This window comes from Vigna angularis, chromosome 9 (genome assembly GCF_016808095.1).
Source record: "Vigna angularis cultivar LongXiaoDou No.4 chromosome 9, ASM1680809v1, whole genome shotgun sequence".
NCBI classification, from domain to species: domain Eukaryota; kingdom Viridiplantae; phylum Streptophyta; class Magnoliopsida; order Fabales; family Fabaceae; genus Vigna; species Vigna angularis.
In genome coordinates, this window is record NC_068978.1 from 6,327,137 (window position 1) to 6,344,588 (window position 17,452).

The window sequence follows — 17,452 nt, forward strand, 5'->3', positions numbered from 1 at the left end:
TATTTAGTTTTTTTTTACCTATTTATTCTTTCTCCTGTCTGTGCTCAACCTGTAATACACCTGAAAATGAAAATTAACAGCACAATCAATATAGATCTTAATCATAAGTTTTTAATTTATAACTTTCAAATAATAATTATATGGTGATTTTATGTTTTCAAAAATATTTTGTATTCTAATTTTTAATTCCAAAACAAAGTAAATTAGTTTTTTTTATTATAATAAAGTTAACCTTATATTTAAATTTAAATTCATGAAACAGTTGATTTTTGAAAATGAATTTAAAAGTTAAAAATTGGTCCCACTCAAACTAAATGATACAAAAATTAACGAAATATCCTATTTCACTAAACAATTTCATTAATCTTAAAAAACATTTAAAAATATATTTTTTATTAATTATTCCATTTTCATATCACCATTGAAATTTAATCCAATTGACATGCTTTGAAGTTTTAACCACTGTCCAATTCCAAAAAAATTGTGAAAGTTAAGTCAATCGACTGTGTGGTTTGACTTTAACTCATCCAAAATAGAAAGCCAATATTGGTTGTAACTCGAAAGAAAGAACTCATACAATTGGTGACTTGTCTGCACCGATACTTTCGCTTCTTTCTATCGAATTTTTTAACCAATCAAAGCACCTATAGAATCAAAGTACTTCATTAGTCCTATCATTCATATCTATTATCATATTATATATAAATATTAATCACTCCATTATTATATTATGGTACAATGCATCAAAACATTCATCTCACTGCTTTGAATTGTACCATGGTTAACATCAAAGTACTAATTTCCCAACATAGAAATATAGTTTAAAAATTTAACCTTTCCTAATAAATACTTTCTTAATCAAATACCCTTTACTCATTTCTTTATTATTTTTGTTAATGAGTTTCACAATTTCTTTAATGATTTTCTTTCTTATCTTTATAAATATTAATATGGAAAATATTTTTTTTAAACTTTTTTTAACTACTTTTTTACAACGATATATGGTAGGTTGTGATGGATCCATTTTAAATATACATACCAATAAAATAATGACACATAATTTATGTTAAAAAATTGTTAAAAAAAGTTATTAACCTATTATAATAATAAATAAAAACTAGGTAAAAAAACTTGTTTTTTACATAACTATTATCATTCCTTGTAAATAAAATGATCAATGGAGAGCATGAGCATGGTAGTAACACTTTATGTTTCCAATGTGTACAAGATTTTTTTTTTCTTAATGTTTTTTATATTGATGTCTGCTAAGCATAATAAGGGGGGCAATGAGGAAGAGAGTGTTGAAGAACATGAGATAAATAAAGTAATAAGACCCACTCATAATATGCTTAATGTTTTTGATATTGATGTATGCTAAGCATTGTTGAAGAAAAACAATATAATAAAACATTGTCGGTGGATTCATGGATTTTTGATGTACTGCCAAGCTAAGCTAAGGTTGACACTTTTTTACACCAACTCTTCTCTCTTTCTATCTCTCTGTACAAGCTTAAGCTTATCTCTCCCCCACCCCACTTGTTGCCTCTGCCCTATGTTATAGCCAAAAGGGTGAGAGAGAAAGAAACACAAACAACAAGCATCGAGAGAAACTAGAGAGAGAAAGAAGTTGAGTGAGTTTAGAGAGATAGATAAGAGAAGAAGATGATGAACGGTGACTCTCGCAGTGCTCTTGAGGCACAGTACATAAGGAGACATCACAAACATGAACTAAGGGAAAACCAGTGCACTTCTGCTCTTGTTAAACACATCAAAGCCCCTGTTCACCTTGTTAGTTTGCCTTTTCTACCTTACCTTGTTGGACCGATTGTGTTGTAAATTGAGTGTCTTTGGTTGGTGGGTCTGATTTGCTTGATGAGGGTGGGATGAATTTTTTTCCTTTTTATTTTTTGGAGATCTGTGAGGTTGTGCTTGTTCTGGGGTGTTTCCTTTGAGTTTCTAATTTTGTATACTTATCTGGCTGTGTTTATCATGGCATTTCTCTTTTGTTTTTGTCTTTCTCTTGAAGATGGGTGGTTAACTGGCTGTTCTAGATGTTGAGTTATGTAGATGTTGTCAAAGTTAGATTTTCACCTTTGAAGATGCTGGTTTTTCTGTTGGGTTTTGACAAAATTTTGAATTGCAGTCCAAGTTGCATGTGATCGCAATAGCAGTGGCGATGATCATCAGCAATTGCAGTTGTGATGCAGTTGCAGTGACTCCACAAATCTTGACACTGCAGTTTTGACTGCTGCAATTGCAGTTACTGCCATGCAGTGATTGCAAAAAATAACAGTTTTGAAGTTGAAGCCATAACTGAAGTTTTTTAAAATCGTGTGTTTTGGTTATGAAATCAGTTTTTGGGAAGGGTATTTTTCATTTTACTAAGATGTTTCCTTTGAGTTTTATCTGTTATACTCACTTAATTGATTCTTTTTTTTGTTTGTGCATTTGTTTGTCAAGTCTTCCATAAGATGGATTTTTCAGCTCATGAGATATGAGTTTTTTTGTTTGGTTTTGACAAGATTTTGAAAACAGCGCAGCTTTGTCATCATCTTTGCAGTTGTGAAAAATTGTGAGAAATATGGCCAATGCTGCAGCAATTGCATTGGGTGATGGGTTCCAGTGATTTCAAGAATCTTGATGTTGTGGCATAGACTGGGATTATAGTTGCATGTGATTGCTATGTCTCAAAAATCTTGATGCGGTGGCATCACTGTAGCTGCATGTGGTTGCAATAACTCCAAAATCCTTGATGCTGCAGTGTTGGTCACAATTGCAGTGGAGATGTGGCCAAAACTGTAGTATTTTTAAAACCTTATATTTTGGTTGTAAAATCAGTTGTTGGTGAAGGGTAATCTTCCTCAAATCTGGTCCTGATTGAGTTTTTCCTATCATGTTTAATTTTTTAAGATGGTGTTTTCTGTTTGTGTGTTTGTTTGTCAAGATTTACAACAGTTGGATTTTTCATCTCGTGACGCCAGTTTTGAATTGTGGCTGCTGGTGCTGCTTTGTCACCTTCCTTGTTACTGTGAAAAATTGCAGACAAATATGTTTTTCTGCTGCCGAAATTGTAATGGTGATGCAATTGTTGTGAATTAAAAATCCTTGATGCTGCGACAGCAGAATACAATAACTCCAAAAACCTTGACACTGCAGTGTCAGCCGCAATTTCAGTCACAATGCGGTTGTAGTGACTCCAAAAGCCATCACACCGAGACTGAAATTGCGGCTTTTTGAAACCTTGTGCTTTGGATTAGCCTTTTGGGAAATCATCATTTTATCAGGAGGTTTTGTTTGAGGTTTTCCTGTCACAGTTACTTCTGAAGATAAAAAAACACAGTAACCTATTTGAAGGTTTTTCTTTTTGTGTGTGTGAATGAATTTCTTTGTCAAGTTTTGTGAATCAATCCTTCTGGTTAATAGAGGATGTAAGTGGAAAAAGAAGGAAATTTGAAAATGTTGGATGGGGTGCAGACATAATGGCATAATGGCCTTTAATTCTTTGTTTTTTTGCAGACTTGTTTTCAGTACATCAAGTAATGTGTAAAATTCTCAACTTTTACCAGATTATCAACCAATTTTATTCTTTTTATGGACTTTCAATGAAGGTTCAGTGTCATGAAATTAAAGAAATAAGTATATGTGATGATGGCATGTTTTCTTATTCGGTGGATTTTAGCATAGCAGTATAGGAAAAAAGTATTTGATTGAAATATAAAGCATTTGTTTCCCTTCCCAGGTGTGGTCGCTGGTTAGAAGATTTGATCAACCCCAGAAATATAAACCATTTGTTAGCAGATGTATCATGCAAGGAGACCTTGGCATTGGAAGTGTTAGAGAAGTGAATGTTAAATCTGGCCTTCCAGCCACAACAAGTACTGAGAGGTTGGAACAACTTGATGATGAGGAGCACATTCTTGGCATTAGGATTGTTGGAGGTGACCATAGGCTGAGGGTATGATCCTTTTTTCTTCCTTAATTTATTAGGTTGTTCCTTAATTTCTTTTTCTTTATAGGAATTCTGGAATTTGTTGAGTAATGGAAAATAGTCTGAAAGAATTGTGATTCCAGAGTCTCCTGTTTGTTCTGTGTATTTTATCTGTTTATTCTATAATTTCTAATCCTTTCAGCCTTGCTTTAATCAAAAGAAACATTTCACTATGGTAACTATGGCCAGTTTTAATCTCAGAGAAGAAAGCAAATGTTACCAAGATGAAATGCGACTATTTGTTTGAGTATGGATGGTTTGCACTGAGGAACAGCTAAACTATTAAGTTTGTCACTTCATTTCCTATGATGTTATGGTGTCAGTATAATAATGATGTTTTGTGGAATTTGCAGAACTATTCTTCCATAATAACAGTGCATCCAGAGGTGATTGAGGGAAGACCTGGAACAATGGTGATTGAATCATTTGTGGTGGATGTGCCTGATGGAAACACTAAGGATGAAACTTGCTACTTTGTGGAGGCTTTGATCAGGTGTAACCTAAGCTCTCTTGCTGATGTCTCAGAGAGGATGGCAGTTCAAGGCCGAACCGATCCCATCAACCATTAAGCATGTCTGGGGGAGAATGAAGTTGGTTCATGATCCATTGCTCTCTGATCTAGTTCCAGTGTGAACATTGGTTGGAGTATTCCTTCCATGTTCCCAGAAGTTTTGGAAGTTTTTCCTCTGTATCATGGATACAATTCCCCTACCATCTCTCACAAGTTTTGTAAGATGAGATTCTGAGCCTCATATGGGGATGGTTGGGGAAAGTTTTTTACCTGCTCTTTTCTTCCTGGATTTTGTGAATGGTGGTTTGTTACTACAGTTGTCTGTAAATATTTTCGTTGAGACAAAACCAGTTTCTGCACTCTTTCAATTTCATGTTTAGTTGCTACTTTTGCCAGATCTATGTACTGGTGCAAGAGAATTCCAAATAGTGGATACTTCCTTGTTATTTTCTTCTAAGTAGTGTAGCTTTTTTAAGTTACTTGTTCCACCTTCTCCCTGTTTAGGTCTATGTTTTCACAATCAATCAAGTTCTTTGTGCTCTTCCTCTCTCTCTCGGTATCGTGTATCTTTGAGCAATTTCAAACAAAGATACCGTTTCTTCATGCACTTACTTTGAGGACCTTTTAAGACACTTTTAGTACATGCACCTTGCTTTGAGGAACTTCAAAGAATACTGTTTATTTGTTGCAAGTGCATGCTTTCCAATTCAGCTTAAAATTTGCACTTTATGGGGGAGAGAAAGAAATGCTATTTATAAGAAAAAGGGTTTAAAGTAATAGTTGAAATACCCTGTAAGCAAATAGGACACATAAGAAGTACAAAAGAGTTGAAATATAATTGTGAAGGGTTAAATTTGCAGGGAAATGAAGTTCTGTTGGTACTTTTTTTCTCCTGTGTGTATGTATTGGTGCAATTATTTATGAATGTCACTTTCATCATGAGATAAGATTGCATTAAATAGCCTGTGAAGTTTAACTGAATCACGTTTAGAAGTGTTGTGCCTGAACCTTGACGTTGAGGTAAGACACAAACAATCAATCTCTAGATGTTTTTTGTTGAGTAGGGAAGGTGGTGGAGGTATTTAGGAAGGTATTTTAATGCTCAAGTCACTGTTAATGTTGGTGAAGTAGTAGATTGCATAATTGATGTGGTTTTAGTGGCCAAGGTGAGAGCATGTAGTTGTCAATTACATAACCACTTATGGAATATAAGGTGTTGTATTGAACCAAGAGACAAATTCTGCACATTAAAATGTCATACAAGTAGTTTGCAGAAGCATTAATCCATGGTTAACTGCTATATATACATATTGAGACATCTACATTTTTCACTGATGTCACATCTTGGTTTTCTTTTTCAATAGGGGCAATGTTTCCTTTAATGATTTATCTTTTTTTTCTTAATCTGTTGTTTGTTATATAGTCTTTCTTATGTTATGGTACTTCAACTATTTAATTGAATAAATGTTGATGACTTATTTTCCCCTTTCATTTACTATATATTCCAAACTACAAATATAGAAAAAAAGGGTGATGAGGTTTACAAAGATTCCTCAAAGGAAAAAAAAAGTTTCATAGATAACGAAAAGTGTATCAGTTTGTGAGTTGGTGATTCAGAAGATGGAAACATTTAAACCAGTGGCAGTGTATGATTTGCATTAAGCTTCACAAGCACATGCAACTTTATTAAGAAAAATGTTCTGTCGGTCCATTACCCATCAAGAGTTTATTTTCCCTTTTCTTTTTCTCTCACCTTTTGCATTATATTTATGGCTTCAAATTGAATGACGTAATGGTAAAATTTGTGGATACAAAACTAAATATAAGAAGGAAAGATATATCTTGTGTGTGATGTATATGAATGGTGTTCATTTCCCGCAAAAATATCAAAATGACTTCCATTAAAATGATTAAATTTTAAAGTCGTGTTAGTTTGATATGACTTCGTTTTAAAGAAATCGTATTAGTTTAGTATGTTCAGTTCGTTGTAATTTTTCTTTAATTTTAATTGAAGTAGTGGTAACTTGATACAATTTCCGTGTATTATGATATAAATTCAAGTTGTCAGCTTAGATGTTATAATATAAAATGATATGGTATAAGATTAATGACTTGAAAATAAGAATTCAAAATTATACTATTTTGAAGACAAAATTGTACCATTTTAATGTTTTTGCCATTCATTTCCTTCTACCATCTTTTGCTTTATTTTAAGCGTTAAAATTAAATGGCTTGCTGATAAAGTTTGTGTGATCAAAATGTGTGATCAAGTGTTCATTTCCCTCTTGTCCCACCACGTGTTCATAATTTTAGGAGTTAAAATTGAATGATTTGATGATAAAATTTGTGAATACAAATAAATAAATATTATGTGTATGTATGTGATGTTACGTTGAGTTAACAATTACAGTAATTAAAAAAAAAGTCATTTGCATGTTTCACAATGATTAATATATATTCCCCTTTTTTTCCATCTCCTTCTATCTCATTTTCTTCTTATCTTTTTATCTCTTCCTTTTCTTTATCACATGTCATATTTTATCTCTACTTTTGCTTCTTGTTTTTTCTTATCACCCCACAAGAAATAATATTAAGATCTTTCAAAATATTTTTTTATTATTGACTGAAATTTGTTGAAAATTACATCTGTTTGATTGTACACACAACTCAAACTCGATTCTGCACTCAATTTTCAGTGACTATGTACATCACTTGCTAACATGAGCGACTCTGAATAATTTATGCCATAATCTGTTCTGAAAATTTCCTGCATATATATTATTTACAGGTGCACGCTAATAAAATAGTGTTTCTGACATCGAACTTTATGTGAAAGATGGAGAAGAGGATGTGAAGTTAAATGATGTAACAACCATAGACAAGATATTCTGTGTAATATGTGATTTTTTTTCTCAAGCTGGATAGCTTGTTGCTTGAATTTGAAAAATATATTTCATAAACAATTTCGACTTTACTTTTTCATATGCTGATGAAGCCAACTGATGCTACCCTTGCAAATGGTGAAACCTGGTAATACAATAATTTGTTGAAGTAAATAAGGCTCCAGAATCAATCAACATACCAGGCGCATGCTGTGTCACTATTCAGTACCTTGCATGCTATTTTTCATCGCATTGCACGTTCTATCCGTTCTTCAAACTCTTTTCATACTGTGGCTTGCAAAAAAGATAAACTATTTCAGGTGAAGAATACAACTTGCACAAAGGGTATTCAGTGATTCATAAGAAACTTAGTCATTCATTAATTTAGCATAAAGTTCCCTCATGAACACACTCCCTGTGTTGATATGCAAGACCACAATAGCTAGAGAAGAAAATGCTTCATGCTTCTGGTCTTGTTTGTATCTTGTTACCAAAGATCATTGCATGAGCATTCTCCATTCATGAAATGGTGGAAACGGCCACCGTCTCTGAGGAAAATCTCGCGTTTCCGAGCCAGAGAAATGTACTTTGCTGCTGTGTGACAGTCTTGACAAATTCTTGTGTTCTTCACTACCCTGATGGGAGATCCATCGCTAGTTTTAATCAATCCATATGTCATTGCCAACTTCTCTGTGTGACTGAGCAGAACCTTTTCCTTCTCCTTCTCATCAATGTTCTGAAGTACACAATGTGTAACAGGTACATATCCCAGCTTTCTTATCTCGGAGACTAACTGATATAACTCAAAATATATTTCTCCTTCTTCTGGATGTGGTTCCCCTTCAGTGGAGAACACATGAATAGTTTGCCTAACTTGTGTCCAACTCCAAACATTTGGAATTTTCATCCCCATGGCAGTCATTGAGTCCTTAAGACGCTCCACGTCCCCCCATCTCTCAAAACTGGAATATATGTTCATCATCAGTACACAGTTAGCAGAGTTATATGGCTCCAGCCTCAAAAGATTCCTTGCTGCAATCTCTGCTATCTTAAGGTCTTTGTGAATTCTGCAGGCTGAAAGAAGAGCACCCCAAATACTAGCATCTGCTTTTTGAGGCATGGCGTGGATGAAATCCAAAGCTTCATCAAGAAAGCCAGCTTTTCCAAGAAGATCTACCATGCATGAATAGTGCTCAATTGTTGGAGTAATATTGTAGTGTGTCTTCATGCTGTCAAAATGCTTCCACCCTTCCATGACTAAACCTGAATTCTTGCAGGCAGATAGAAGAACGGTGAAGGTTATAGCATCAGGTATGATACCTGTTTTGCACATGCTGTCAAAAAGTGTAAATACCTCTTCACCACGGCCATAAATAGCATATCCCATCATCATGCAATTCCAACATGGTAGTGTTTTCTCCTTTATTTTCCTGAAAACCTCACGGGCTACTCTTAATTTTCCTCCCTTACTATACATGTCAATAAGGGCTGTGGCCACATATATGTCATCCACAAACCCATGTCTCATACAAAAGCAGTGTATCTCTTCACCTTTCTTCAACAGTGATGGTCCAGCACATGCCCGGAGTAAGCTGCAAATGGTTGTGGAGTTAGGTTTTACATTTTCTTCTTGCATTTGGATGAAAAACTGCAGGGCATCCATGTAGTTCTCATTTTGACAGCAGCCTGATATCATAGCAGTCCAGGACACCACGTTAGGAGTTAATCCCAAACTCTTGATCCTATTCATCAAGGCCAAAGCTTCCTCACTGTGGCCCCACATTGAATAACCTGAAATCAAACTATTCCATGTCACCAAATCAGGTTTTATCCCTTCTCCCTCCATCTGTTTCAATAGATTTTCCGCATTGTTAAATAAGCCCTTGTAGGTGTAACCTGATATCAATGAATTCCAAGCACAAATATTTTTGTTCTTCGAATGATGAAACACTACTTCAGCTTTATCTAAGGAAATATTCTTAATATACATATCCACTAAAGAAGTACAAACATAGGCATCATAGTCAAGGTTACTTCTCATTATGTAGCCATGGATTTCTTTCCCAAGATTAAAGCAACCCAGTTCAATAACTGCTTGCAGAGCACTAGTTATTGAACATGAATCTGGCTTGAAGTTGGCATTTTGCAGGCTCCGGAAACTGGTGAGAACCATTTCATATGATCCCTGAAGAAGATGGCCAGACAAAATAGAATTCCAAGTTATAATGTCTGGTGTGATGCTGGAAGACTCCATTTTTTGGAGGATATCCCACGCACCATTCAAACAGCCATTTACTGCATAACTTGAAATTATTGAGTTCCAAGATGCCAGGTTATGATCCTCCATTGAATCAAAAACTGCTCTAGCTAGGTCAAGTCTATTGTTCCTAGAGTACATGCTAACTACAGAATTGCAAATTGAAGTATTTGACAATCTTCCAAATTTTATAACATACCCATGAAGCTGCTTCCCTTCGTTGAGAGCTCTCAACTTTCCACATGCTTGCAGCAGTTTGACCATGGTGCCATCAGTGGCTATGGCAGAAGCAAATTGCATTCGACGGAACAGCTCTAAGGCCTTCTCCCACCTCTCACTCCTCAAGTTTGCCATAATACTTGTATTCCACAAGAAATCTTCTTGAAGTGGTGTCTCATCAAACACTTGGTTTGCCCTATCTATTCCCAAGCACTTCTCGTAGAGATTGATCAATGCACAACTCAAATGTACATCAACATGGAAGCCTCTCTTAACCAAACAAGCATGAACTTCCATCCCAAGCCACAACTCCATCAAAGACAAACAAATTTTCAGAACAACAGTGAGAGCTTTGCTGTCAAATTCTACTCCTTTATTTTGCAATTCCTTAAACACCTCCAGAATCTCATGTGAGTCACCTCCAAAACTAGAAAACTCCTCCAGAAAAGAATTCCATAAAAGGTAATTCCTTGAAAAACCCACAAAGAAAACCTTTGTTGCTGACACAAAGTCTCCAAATTCCAAGTAGCTTTTCATCATGCTTCCATCCATTGTGACTGAGCTCCTTCTTTTTGGCAATTTGACCATCTGGGCATGGAATTCCCTCACAGAATTCAAAGTCTTCAACTCACTCAAGTTATCCAAAGGGTGAAAGAATGGAGAGAATTTTGGTGAGGAAAATTGAGGAGAAGAAACTAGCTGGGGTTCTGAGATTCCAAGAGAAACTGAAGTGGGTGAATGGCTTCTGGGTTGCATGTGGGTTTGTGGATTCTGAACAAAATAAGGATTGAGATGGTGAAAAGGTTGTACTAGATTATCCATAAAACTATGTCTATGAAGGGCGATGCAAAGTGTCATTGGAGTGTGATGAATGGAAGGGACTGTAACATTCTAAGAGAGCTCTAGCTGAAGCATAAAATCCAATTATCTATTTACAAATGTTTTCATCTGTTGATGTCGGAAAGTTTTGTGACCACGTGGGATGCCAAAATGAAAATTGTTGATAAGGTTTATCCTTATAAATGATTTTTTTCGAACCGTAATTTCCCAGCACCCAGCCTTTTGGGCCCCCACTAAACTGCTTACTTTGGGCCATTAAATGCTTCGGGCCTCTTGAATCTTGGGCTTCCTTTTTATAGGTTTTTCTTCCAGAAGCCCAATTATTGCCAACTGAACTCCCATACTAGCAGAAAATGATTAAAATACTTTCTTCACTACACCACTTATGAGGAAGAAGAAATGGAACACATTTTATGTGTTTTGGAAAGTTGAGTCCGAAAAACTCATTTGATAAAAGGTATTATATATATTCTGAAAATTATATTATTGAAAGCTAATGTATTCTAACCAACTTGTTCCAAAAGATTTCTAGATCAGGTAATTCAAAAATGACTTTTATGAGGGATAAAATGGTTATTTTAAAATTATAGACTCTGGGAAGAAAGAGCCTTCTTATATTTCCAACTTAACTATACTCATTAGATCTTTGATTACCTTGTTTGATACCACTTCTTAATTAATGTCATAAAACTATAATTTATATTAGAAGCTAGCTGCTCTCTTCCAAACTTGAAATTGTTTTGTTCAAGGGAGTTGAAAATGTTTTATACCTAATCATAATTGATAATAGAAAGCCAATTACAAAGGTAAAAAAATTATGCCACCTTTCATCTTATATATAAGAAATATACTGTTGATATATCAATATTAATCAAAATTGTTAAGCAATGTACCAACGTGACTAACATCATGGACTGGTACATAAGAAAACACTAAATAACGTTCAGAAGTAAATTAAAAGTACATAAACATCTTGGGTGTTGCTCCCTCCACCACCATCCTATATTTCCTCCACCTTCCCACATTATTTTAAATACAATTATATCCTTAAGTTAAAAAGATTTTTACTTTTATCCTATTTTAAATAATTTGAAACCCTAATTTTACTTTCCCAGCACCTACCCACGGAACACTCTTCCCCTTTCCACATTTTCGTTTCACCTCCCCACCTCCCGCACTTACATTCTTTTTTCTTCCCAGTTTTTTTTTGGTTTGAAAGCTTCCATTGCCGCTGTGGTGTGAAGGAGCGTCGCCGCCGTGGTGTGGAGAACATCGAGGAGCGTCCAGAGCATCAACCAGCGTGAGGAAGTATACATCAACGAAGGTGACATCCTTCAACGGATGTCCCCTAATAAAACAAACTCTAAAATAAAAAACGTAAAATAAAGAACGTAATCTTTAAACGGAGGTGACATCTTCAACGGATGTCAACATCCGTTTAAGGTAAAACGGATGTCGACATCCGTTTTTTCCTTAAACGGATGTTGACATCCGTTCATCCGTTTTTTCCTTAAACGGATGTTGACATCCGTTGAAGGATGTCACCTCCGTTTACGTTTTTTATTTTAGAAACGGATGTTGACATTCGTTGAAGGATGTTGACATCCGTTGAAGGATGTTGACATCCGTTGAAGGATGTCACCTCCGTTTACGTTTTTTATTTTAAGGTTTTATTTCAAGGTTTATTCGAATACGAGGAAGCACGACACGCACTGCACCACTCCACGCACTGCACCACGAAAGCGACACTGCACCACGAGAGGGAGACTGCTTGATAATTCTTTCCACCACCACCAACCTTTGCAACTTGTAGTATCTCACAACGACAAAAGAAAGAGAGGAAGAAATATAATGTTAAAATGAAAGAAAAGTATTTTACTCATGTATGGGACTAGAATAAGTTATTAATGAAATAAGTTGTGAATGGGTAAAATTAAAAAATAATAACCCTAAAAATAAAATTTTATTGAGAAACAAAATAGTAAAGGAGAGGTGGAAGGAGAAAGGTGTGGTGGTGGAGGGAGCAACACCCAAACATCTTTAATCCTAAAGTGATTCACTAAATTTTGCATGAGCTGGGAATGAAATCTTAAAATGTAAAAGTGATGTATATCACATTTTAAAAGTAGTATCTCTTAAGTTAGTTTAAGATTATATTACAAGAAGATCATCTAAACAAACTAATCTTTCACATTATCTAAGCGAGTACCAAATCTCTTTTCCTAACCTAAGTCTTCATATTTAATATACAACTTCCTCTACCAAAAGAAAAAAAAAAGTATAAGTTGAAGGTGGATCTGTAAGACAAAGTACAATGTTGTGGGCACTGTAACAAAAAAAAAAGTTCAACTTGTTGCAAGAAACTTTTTTGATAATTTCTCACTAATAGTCATTATAACAATTGAAAAAAATCCTTTTATCCATTGTAGCTACTAAGAAATGGATTTTTATCAAGTTAGATGTCCAAAATGTTTAGTTGAATGGATATCTGAATGAAGAGGTTTATAAGAAGATACCACAATGATTTAAAAGACATTTTTACATTTCTACAATTTCATAGTTTTATTTAATCCACGAGTTATTAATCTTTATTCAGGTTTGGCAATGGAAATAATATAGTTTACTAGCTAGTATATGTAGATGACATAATACTAGCAGAGCCAAATATATATTCTTTAAATAATTGTCAAAATCTTTTTCGGAATTTCTTCAAACTCCGCTTTGTAGGAGATTTAAAAATCTTTCTTGGTTTAGAATTGCTAACTCAAATCAAGGCATTCACTTATGTCAAAGGAAGTATAACAATCATCTCTTAGAAGACACATGATTAACAAACCTGTAAAGCCTGAGTCTATCTGATTTGTATGGTCGAGTCCAGATTTAAGCTAGAAACCTTTTTGTTTAATCACAATCAAACAAATTTGATTGAGCATTTAACAAGGACAAAGATCTAACCATTTAGAACCCCTCTGGTCACCTGTTTACTGACCTATTAACACAAGTTCAGGGGCAGGTACCAGTGAGAGAACTTGCACACATGGCCCCAGAATGCAAGATATTCAAGCACGATTTTTTTTTCTTTCCAAGTGAGGCATGGATATGGATTAAGTATTTCTTCGATTTACACAAGTACACAGATACAAAAATAACAATGATAAATTATTGTTTTTCATTTCATAACATCAGTTATTTTATTTGGGTTCAGGCGACAACTGAGAAAAAACACAGCCGAATGGATAATTAGATAGATACAGACATGTCTTTCTTGATGATTTGCATGTGGATTCTTCAGTCTTAAACCTGAAGTCAACCCATTTACATTTCTAATAACATACACAATCATTATCTTATCTCCTGGATAAATCAGCAGCACAACGCCTAATAACACCACAATCCACCAGAAAGCTGGCTTAACATTATTATTTCAACAAGAATTTTCTGAAAATTTAGATTAAATCTAGAATTACCAAAAAATAGGCACTTATAATTTTGTAATCACTTTTTTTCTGTTTACGCATTCTGCCTAGCAAATGACATGCATAAATGGCAAATATAGACATATGTCAAGAAATAAAGTTGTGATGGAAAAACAATTCATATAAATTATGTAAACTTGAAATAAAACATGAGAAAAAAGGCCGTAACTCAAACTGCTAATACAGAAGAAAACATTACTAACAGTAACAGAAACATTTTGAATGATTCATGTTACCAGCGAACTGGCCCAGCAAGCTCAGTGATAGGTTTTCCAGTCAATGGACAAATAACATTTAAAATATTATAGAGTGGGTACTGGTCCTTACAATACTCTATGTTACCAAAAACAGCCAATAGAGAAATTGATGTACTCCTTAGAGTTCATACACGGATGAATCCACAGATAATATCTCCATTTCTACACTTTCTTGCACATGTTTCTACCTTTTTCATGTGCCAACTAAGATAAACACAGTTTCAGAAAACCTTTTCTTCACCAGAAGAACAAATAGTAGATCATCGCTTGAGTTGTCTTCTAGCCAAAGCAGGGACCTTCTTAGGAATATAAACCTTATAGCTAACCTGCACGTATTGACAAATTACTAGTAATAAAAAAGACACAAGCAAAGCAAGGGATTACGTACGATATTCTAGGGCTATCATTGTGTCAGAAACATTCAATATTGTTAAGTTAGTCACACTCACCTGTACCATTTCACCATCCCGCATCACATTCATTGTTTTCTTCTCAAACTGAGAGTCCTGGTTGGATTCAACTTGCAATTTGTTTGATTTGTTCTCTACTGATGAAACATCAGCATCTCTAATGTTATTAATACTTTGGATTGCAGCTTGAGGAGTTTTAGCTGCATTCCTTACTACATCACCTTCGGTCACCAGTAACTTTGCATTGGTAGACTCATGTGAAGCAGGTGTTTGAAATGAATCGAGACATTGATTTTGTGTCTGTTTGGTCAATTCTACATTAGTTGCATTGAAGTTAGTGGACTCAGTGAGTGTTCCACTATGGTGGTCAATTACTTTCTCGGGTGCACTGGCTAAATCATACTTTGCAGAAGGAGATATATCTTTATTCGAGTCTAAAATCACTTCATTGTCTCTTAGGCAAGCACCTAAATTTCTCCGCCCAACAAACAAATTAGTTTCTTCTCCAGGGGTTTGCTTATCAACTTTTGTTCCTACAACTGCATTATTGACAACAGACTTACCTTGAACCAGTTCAAGTTTATCAGCAATTGGTGGTTTCACCTGGCTAATAATTTTATTTGTCTGATCAGGAGCTTTTGCGTTTGACTGCATCTCACTGCGAAATTTTCTCAAGTTTTCCAACGCTCTTTGTCTTAGAATTTTCTCCAAGTCATCATCATTCACCTTAGCATCAAAAGTCTCGCTTGTTTCCTTAGCAGATTCACTTGTCCCGGCACTATATACTCTATTGTCATTGTAGCTCTTATCTCTAACTCCGGGCTCTACAAAGTTAAGATCAACATTCATATCTCCTACCTCATTCTCAACACTTAATTTCTCTTCTGAAGCAAGATGCGTATGAAGATCCAACTGTTTTCTAGTGCCCCCATCATTAGTGTCGTCACTTCCACACGGGTAATCAAGATCGTTAGCACTCTCCTCTCTGGTTTCATTTCTACACAATTCCTCATATTCTTCCGCTGCTTTTGTGACAGTAATAACTGATCGGAGCTGCCTGGAATTCTTCTGACCTGCACGTTTCTCCTTAGTAGCTTCATAACTATTTTCACTACTACAAGAAGAAGAACTTCTAGCCCTGTATCTACTACTTCTTTCACTTCCACTTCTTCTCAATCTTCTGTCTTTCTCTTTCCTTTCCGATCTTCCTCTCTGGTTCTTATATCGATTGTCACCACTGCTAGCACTCCCATCCTGGCATGTGGAGCAACTTTGTGATGTGTCACTCATCAAATCTACACTTGCTTCTCTCCTAATATTTTTCTTCTGGGAAGGTTTCTTCCTCACCTCATCACGTTCATGTTTCCTCTTTGCCTTTTTTTTCTTCCTAACATAATGAGAGTCCTCACTGCTGTCACGGTAGTAAGATCGTTCCTGAGCCTTCCTCTTACGACCTTTCACATGCTTTCTTGTACGAGACCTATCTCTTTTTCTTCTGTAACTATCTTCAGAACTAGAGGATGCTGATGTGTCCAAACTTCTTGAATCATCAGAGTCATAACTCGAAAGAGAAACCTCGCGACGGTGAACCTTCTTGGATTTATTTTTCCTACTCTTCTTAATTCTACTGCTTACCTTGGCCTAAACCATCAAATTAGGCACAAAATCAAGATAAATTTACATTTGTTATGACAAAAAGTAGAAAAATCCATACTCTGGTTAAATCAATCCACTCAACACACCACACACTCTTAGGTTGGAGTACTCAACAACCAAATCAAATTTAAATAATCAAAACACTTCCAATGAAGGAAAAGAAAACCATAACCACAGGAAAAGGAAAACATTATAGTCAGTTTCATGATTCACACAAATTGACAAATTTCAGTTCACAGACGCAAGTAATAACAGAAACAAAAATATTCGTTTATTTTTCCTGAAAATTAAATTAATGAGATTGTCTTGACATAAATCCGAAATATAAAATTACACAGTTTAATTTAAAATCCAAACAATAATAAGAAACATGAGAGTACCTTGGATAATTTCTTAGAACGTTTCCTCTTGCGCGAAGAGGAGGATTTCTCCATTGCAGCGACCTGCAAAATCAAACTTCTACAAAAAGGAAAAGAAATTGAGGAAGAAAGAGTGGGAGAGGAAAGAGTGTACACAAAAAAGATGAATTTATAGAGGGAAACGTGGGAAAAGCAAAAGATGAATTCAAAATCGATGCTTTTTTGTTAACCACCAAACCCAATTGCTCAATCTCTCTTGCAATCCAAACTAAACTTCGATCTGTGCCCCCTTAGGTAAAACTAACTATTTGGCCAAATGGGTTTTGTTTGCTTTATATGGGAATATTCATCTTCATAGCTGCTATATAATAATCTTAACTCTACAAAATAATAAGATTTATAGTAACAGAAACAATCTTTTTGAACATGTGTAAAGATAAGAGAAATTGAGTATTAGTAGTTATTATTCTTAAAAGTATTTTTATGTTGTTGAGAATATCTTTGTACAAAAAATAGATATTTCTTTAAGTTATTTTCTACAAGAATGATTGTGTAAAGAATATTTAGATTTTTTTTTAAATAACAATTAAATATAAT

At 34.9% G+C, this 17,452-nt stretch overlaps 3 protein-coding genes across 4 annotated transcripts; 1 reads left to right on the forward strand and 2 right to left on the reverse strand.

Moving 5' to 3' along the window:
* The first annotated feature begins 1,465 nt into the window (after window positions 1-1,465).
* Window positions 1,466-4,945, forward strand: LOC108318900 (abscisic acid receptor PYL9). The gene is made up of 3 exons (XM_017549887.2): window positions 1,466-1,788; window positions 3,740-3,955; window positions 4,342-4,945. Exons 1-3 carry the CDS (start codon window positions 1,663-1,665, stop codon window positions 4,555-4,557), a joined length of 558 nt encoding a protein of 185 aa, XP_017405376.1. The 5' UTR covers window positions 1,466-1,662; the 3' UTR covers window positions 4,558-4,945.
* Window positions 4,946-7,374: 2,429 nt separating this feature from the next.
* Window positions 7,375-11,201, reverse strand: LOC108318906 (pentatricopeptide repeat-containing protein At4g01030, mitochondrial). The gene has a single exon (XM_017549895.2). It carries the CDS (start codon window positions 10,713-10,715, stop codon window positions 7,869-7,871), a length of 2,847 nt encoding a protein of 948 aa, XP_017405384.1. The 5' UTR covers window positions 10,716-11,201; the 3' UTR covers window positions 7,375-7,868.
* Window positions 11,202-14,323: 3,122 nt separating this feature from the next.
* LOC108318879 (uncharacterized) lies at window positions 14,324-17,216 on the reverse strand. 2 transcript variants are annotated; one of them, XM_052868571.1, is made up of 4 exons: window positions 16,877-17,216; window positions 15,404-16,481; window positions 14,880-15,307; window positions 14,324-14,756 (listed from the first exon to the last, which is right to left on the reverse strand). In XM_052868571.1, exons 1-4 carry the CDS (start codon window positions 16,928-16,930, stop codon window positions 14,691-14,693), a joined length of 1,626 nt encoding a protein of 541 aa, XP_052724531.1. In that variant the 5' UTR covers window positions 16,931-17,216; the 3' UTR covers window positions 14,324-14,690. The 2 variants fall into 2 exon arrangements, with proteins under 2 accessions (XP_052724531.1, XP_017405353.1); XM_017549864.2 differs by having other exon boundaries at window positions 14,880-16,481; window positions 16,877-17,215.
* Window positions 17,217-17,452: the final 236 nt, after the last annotated feature.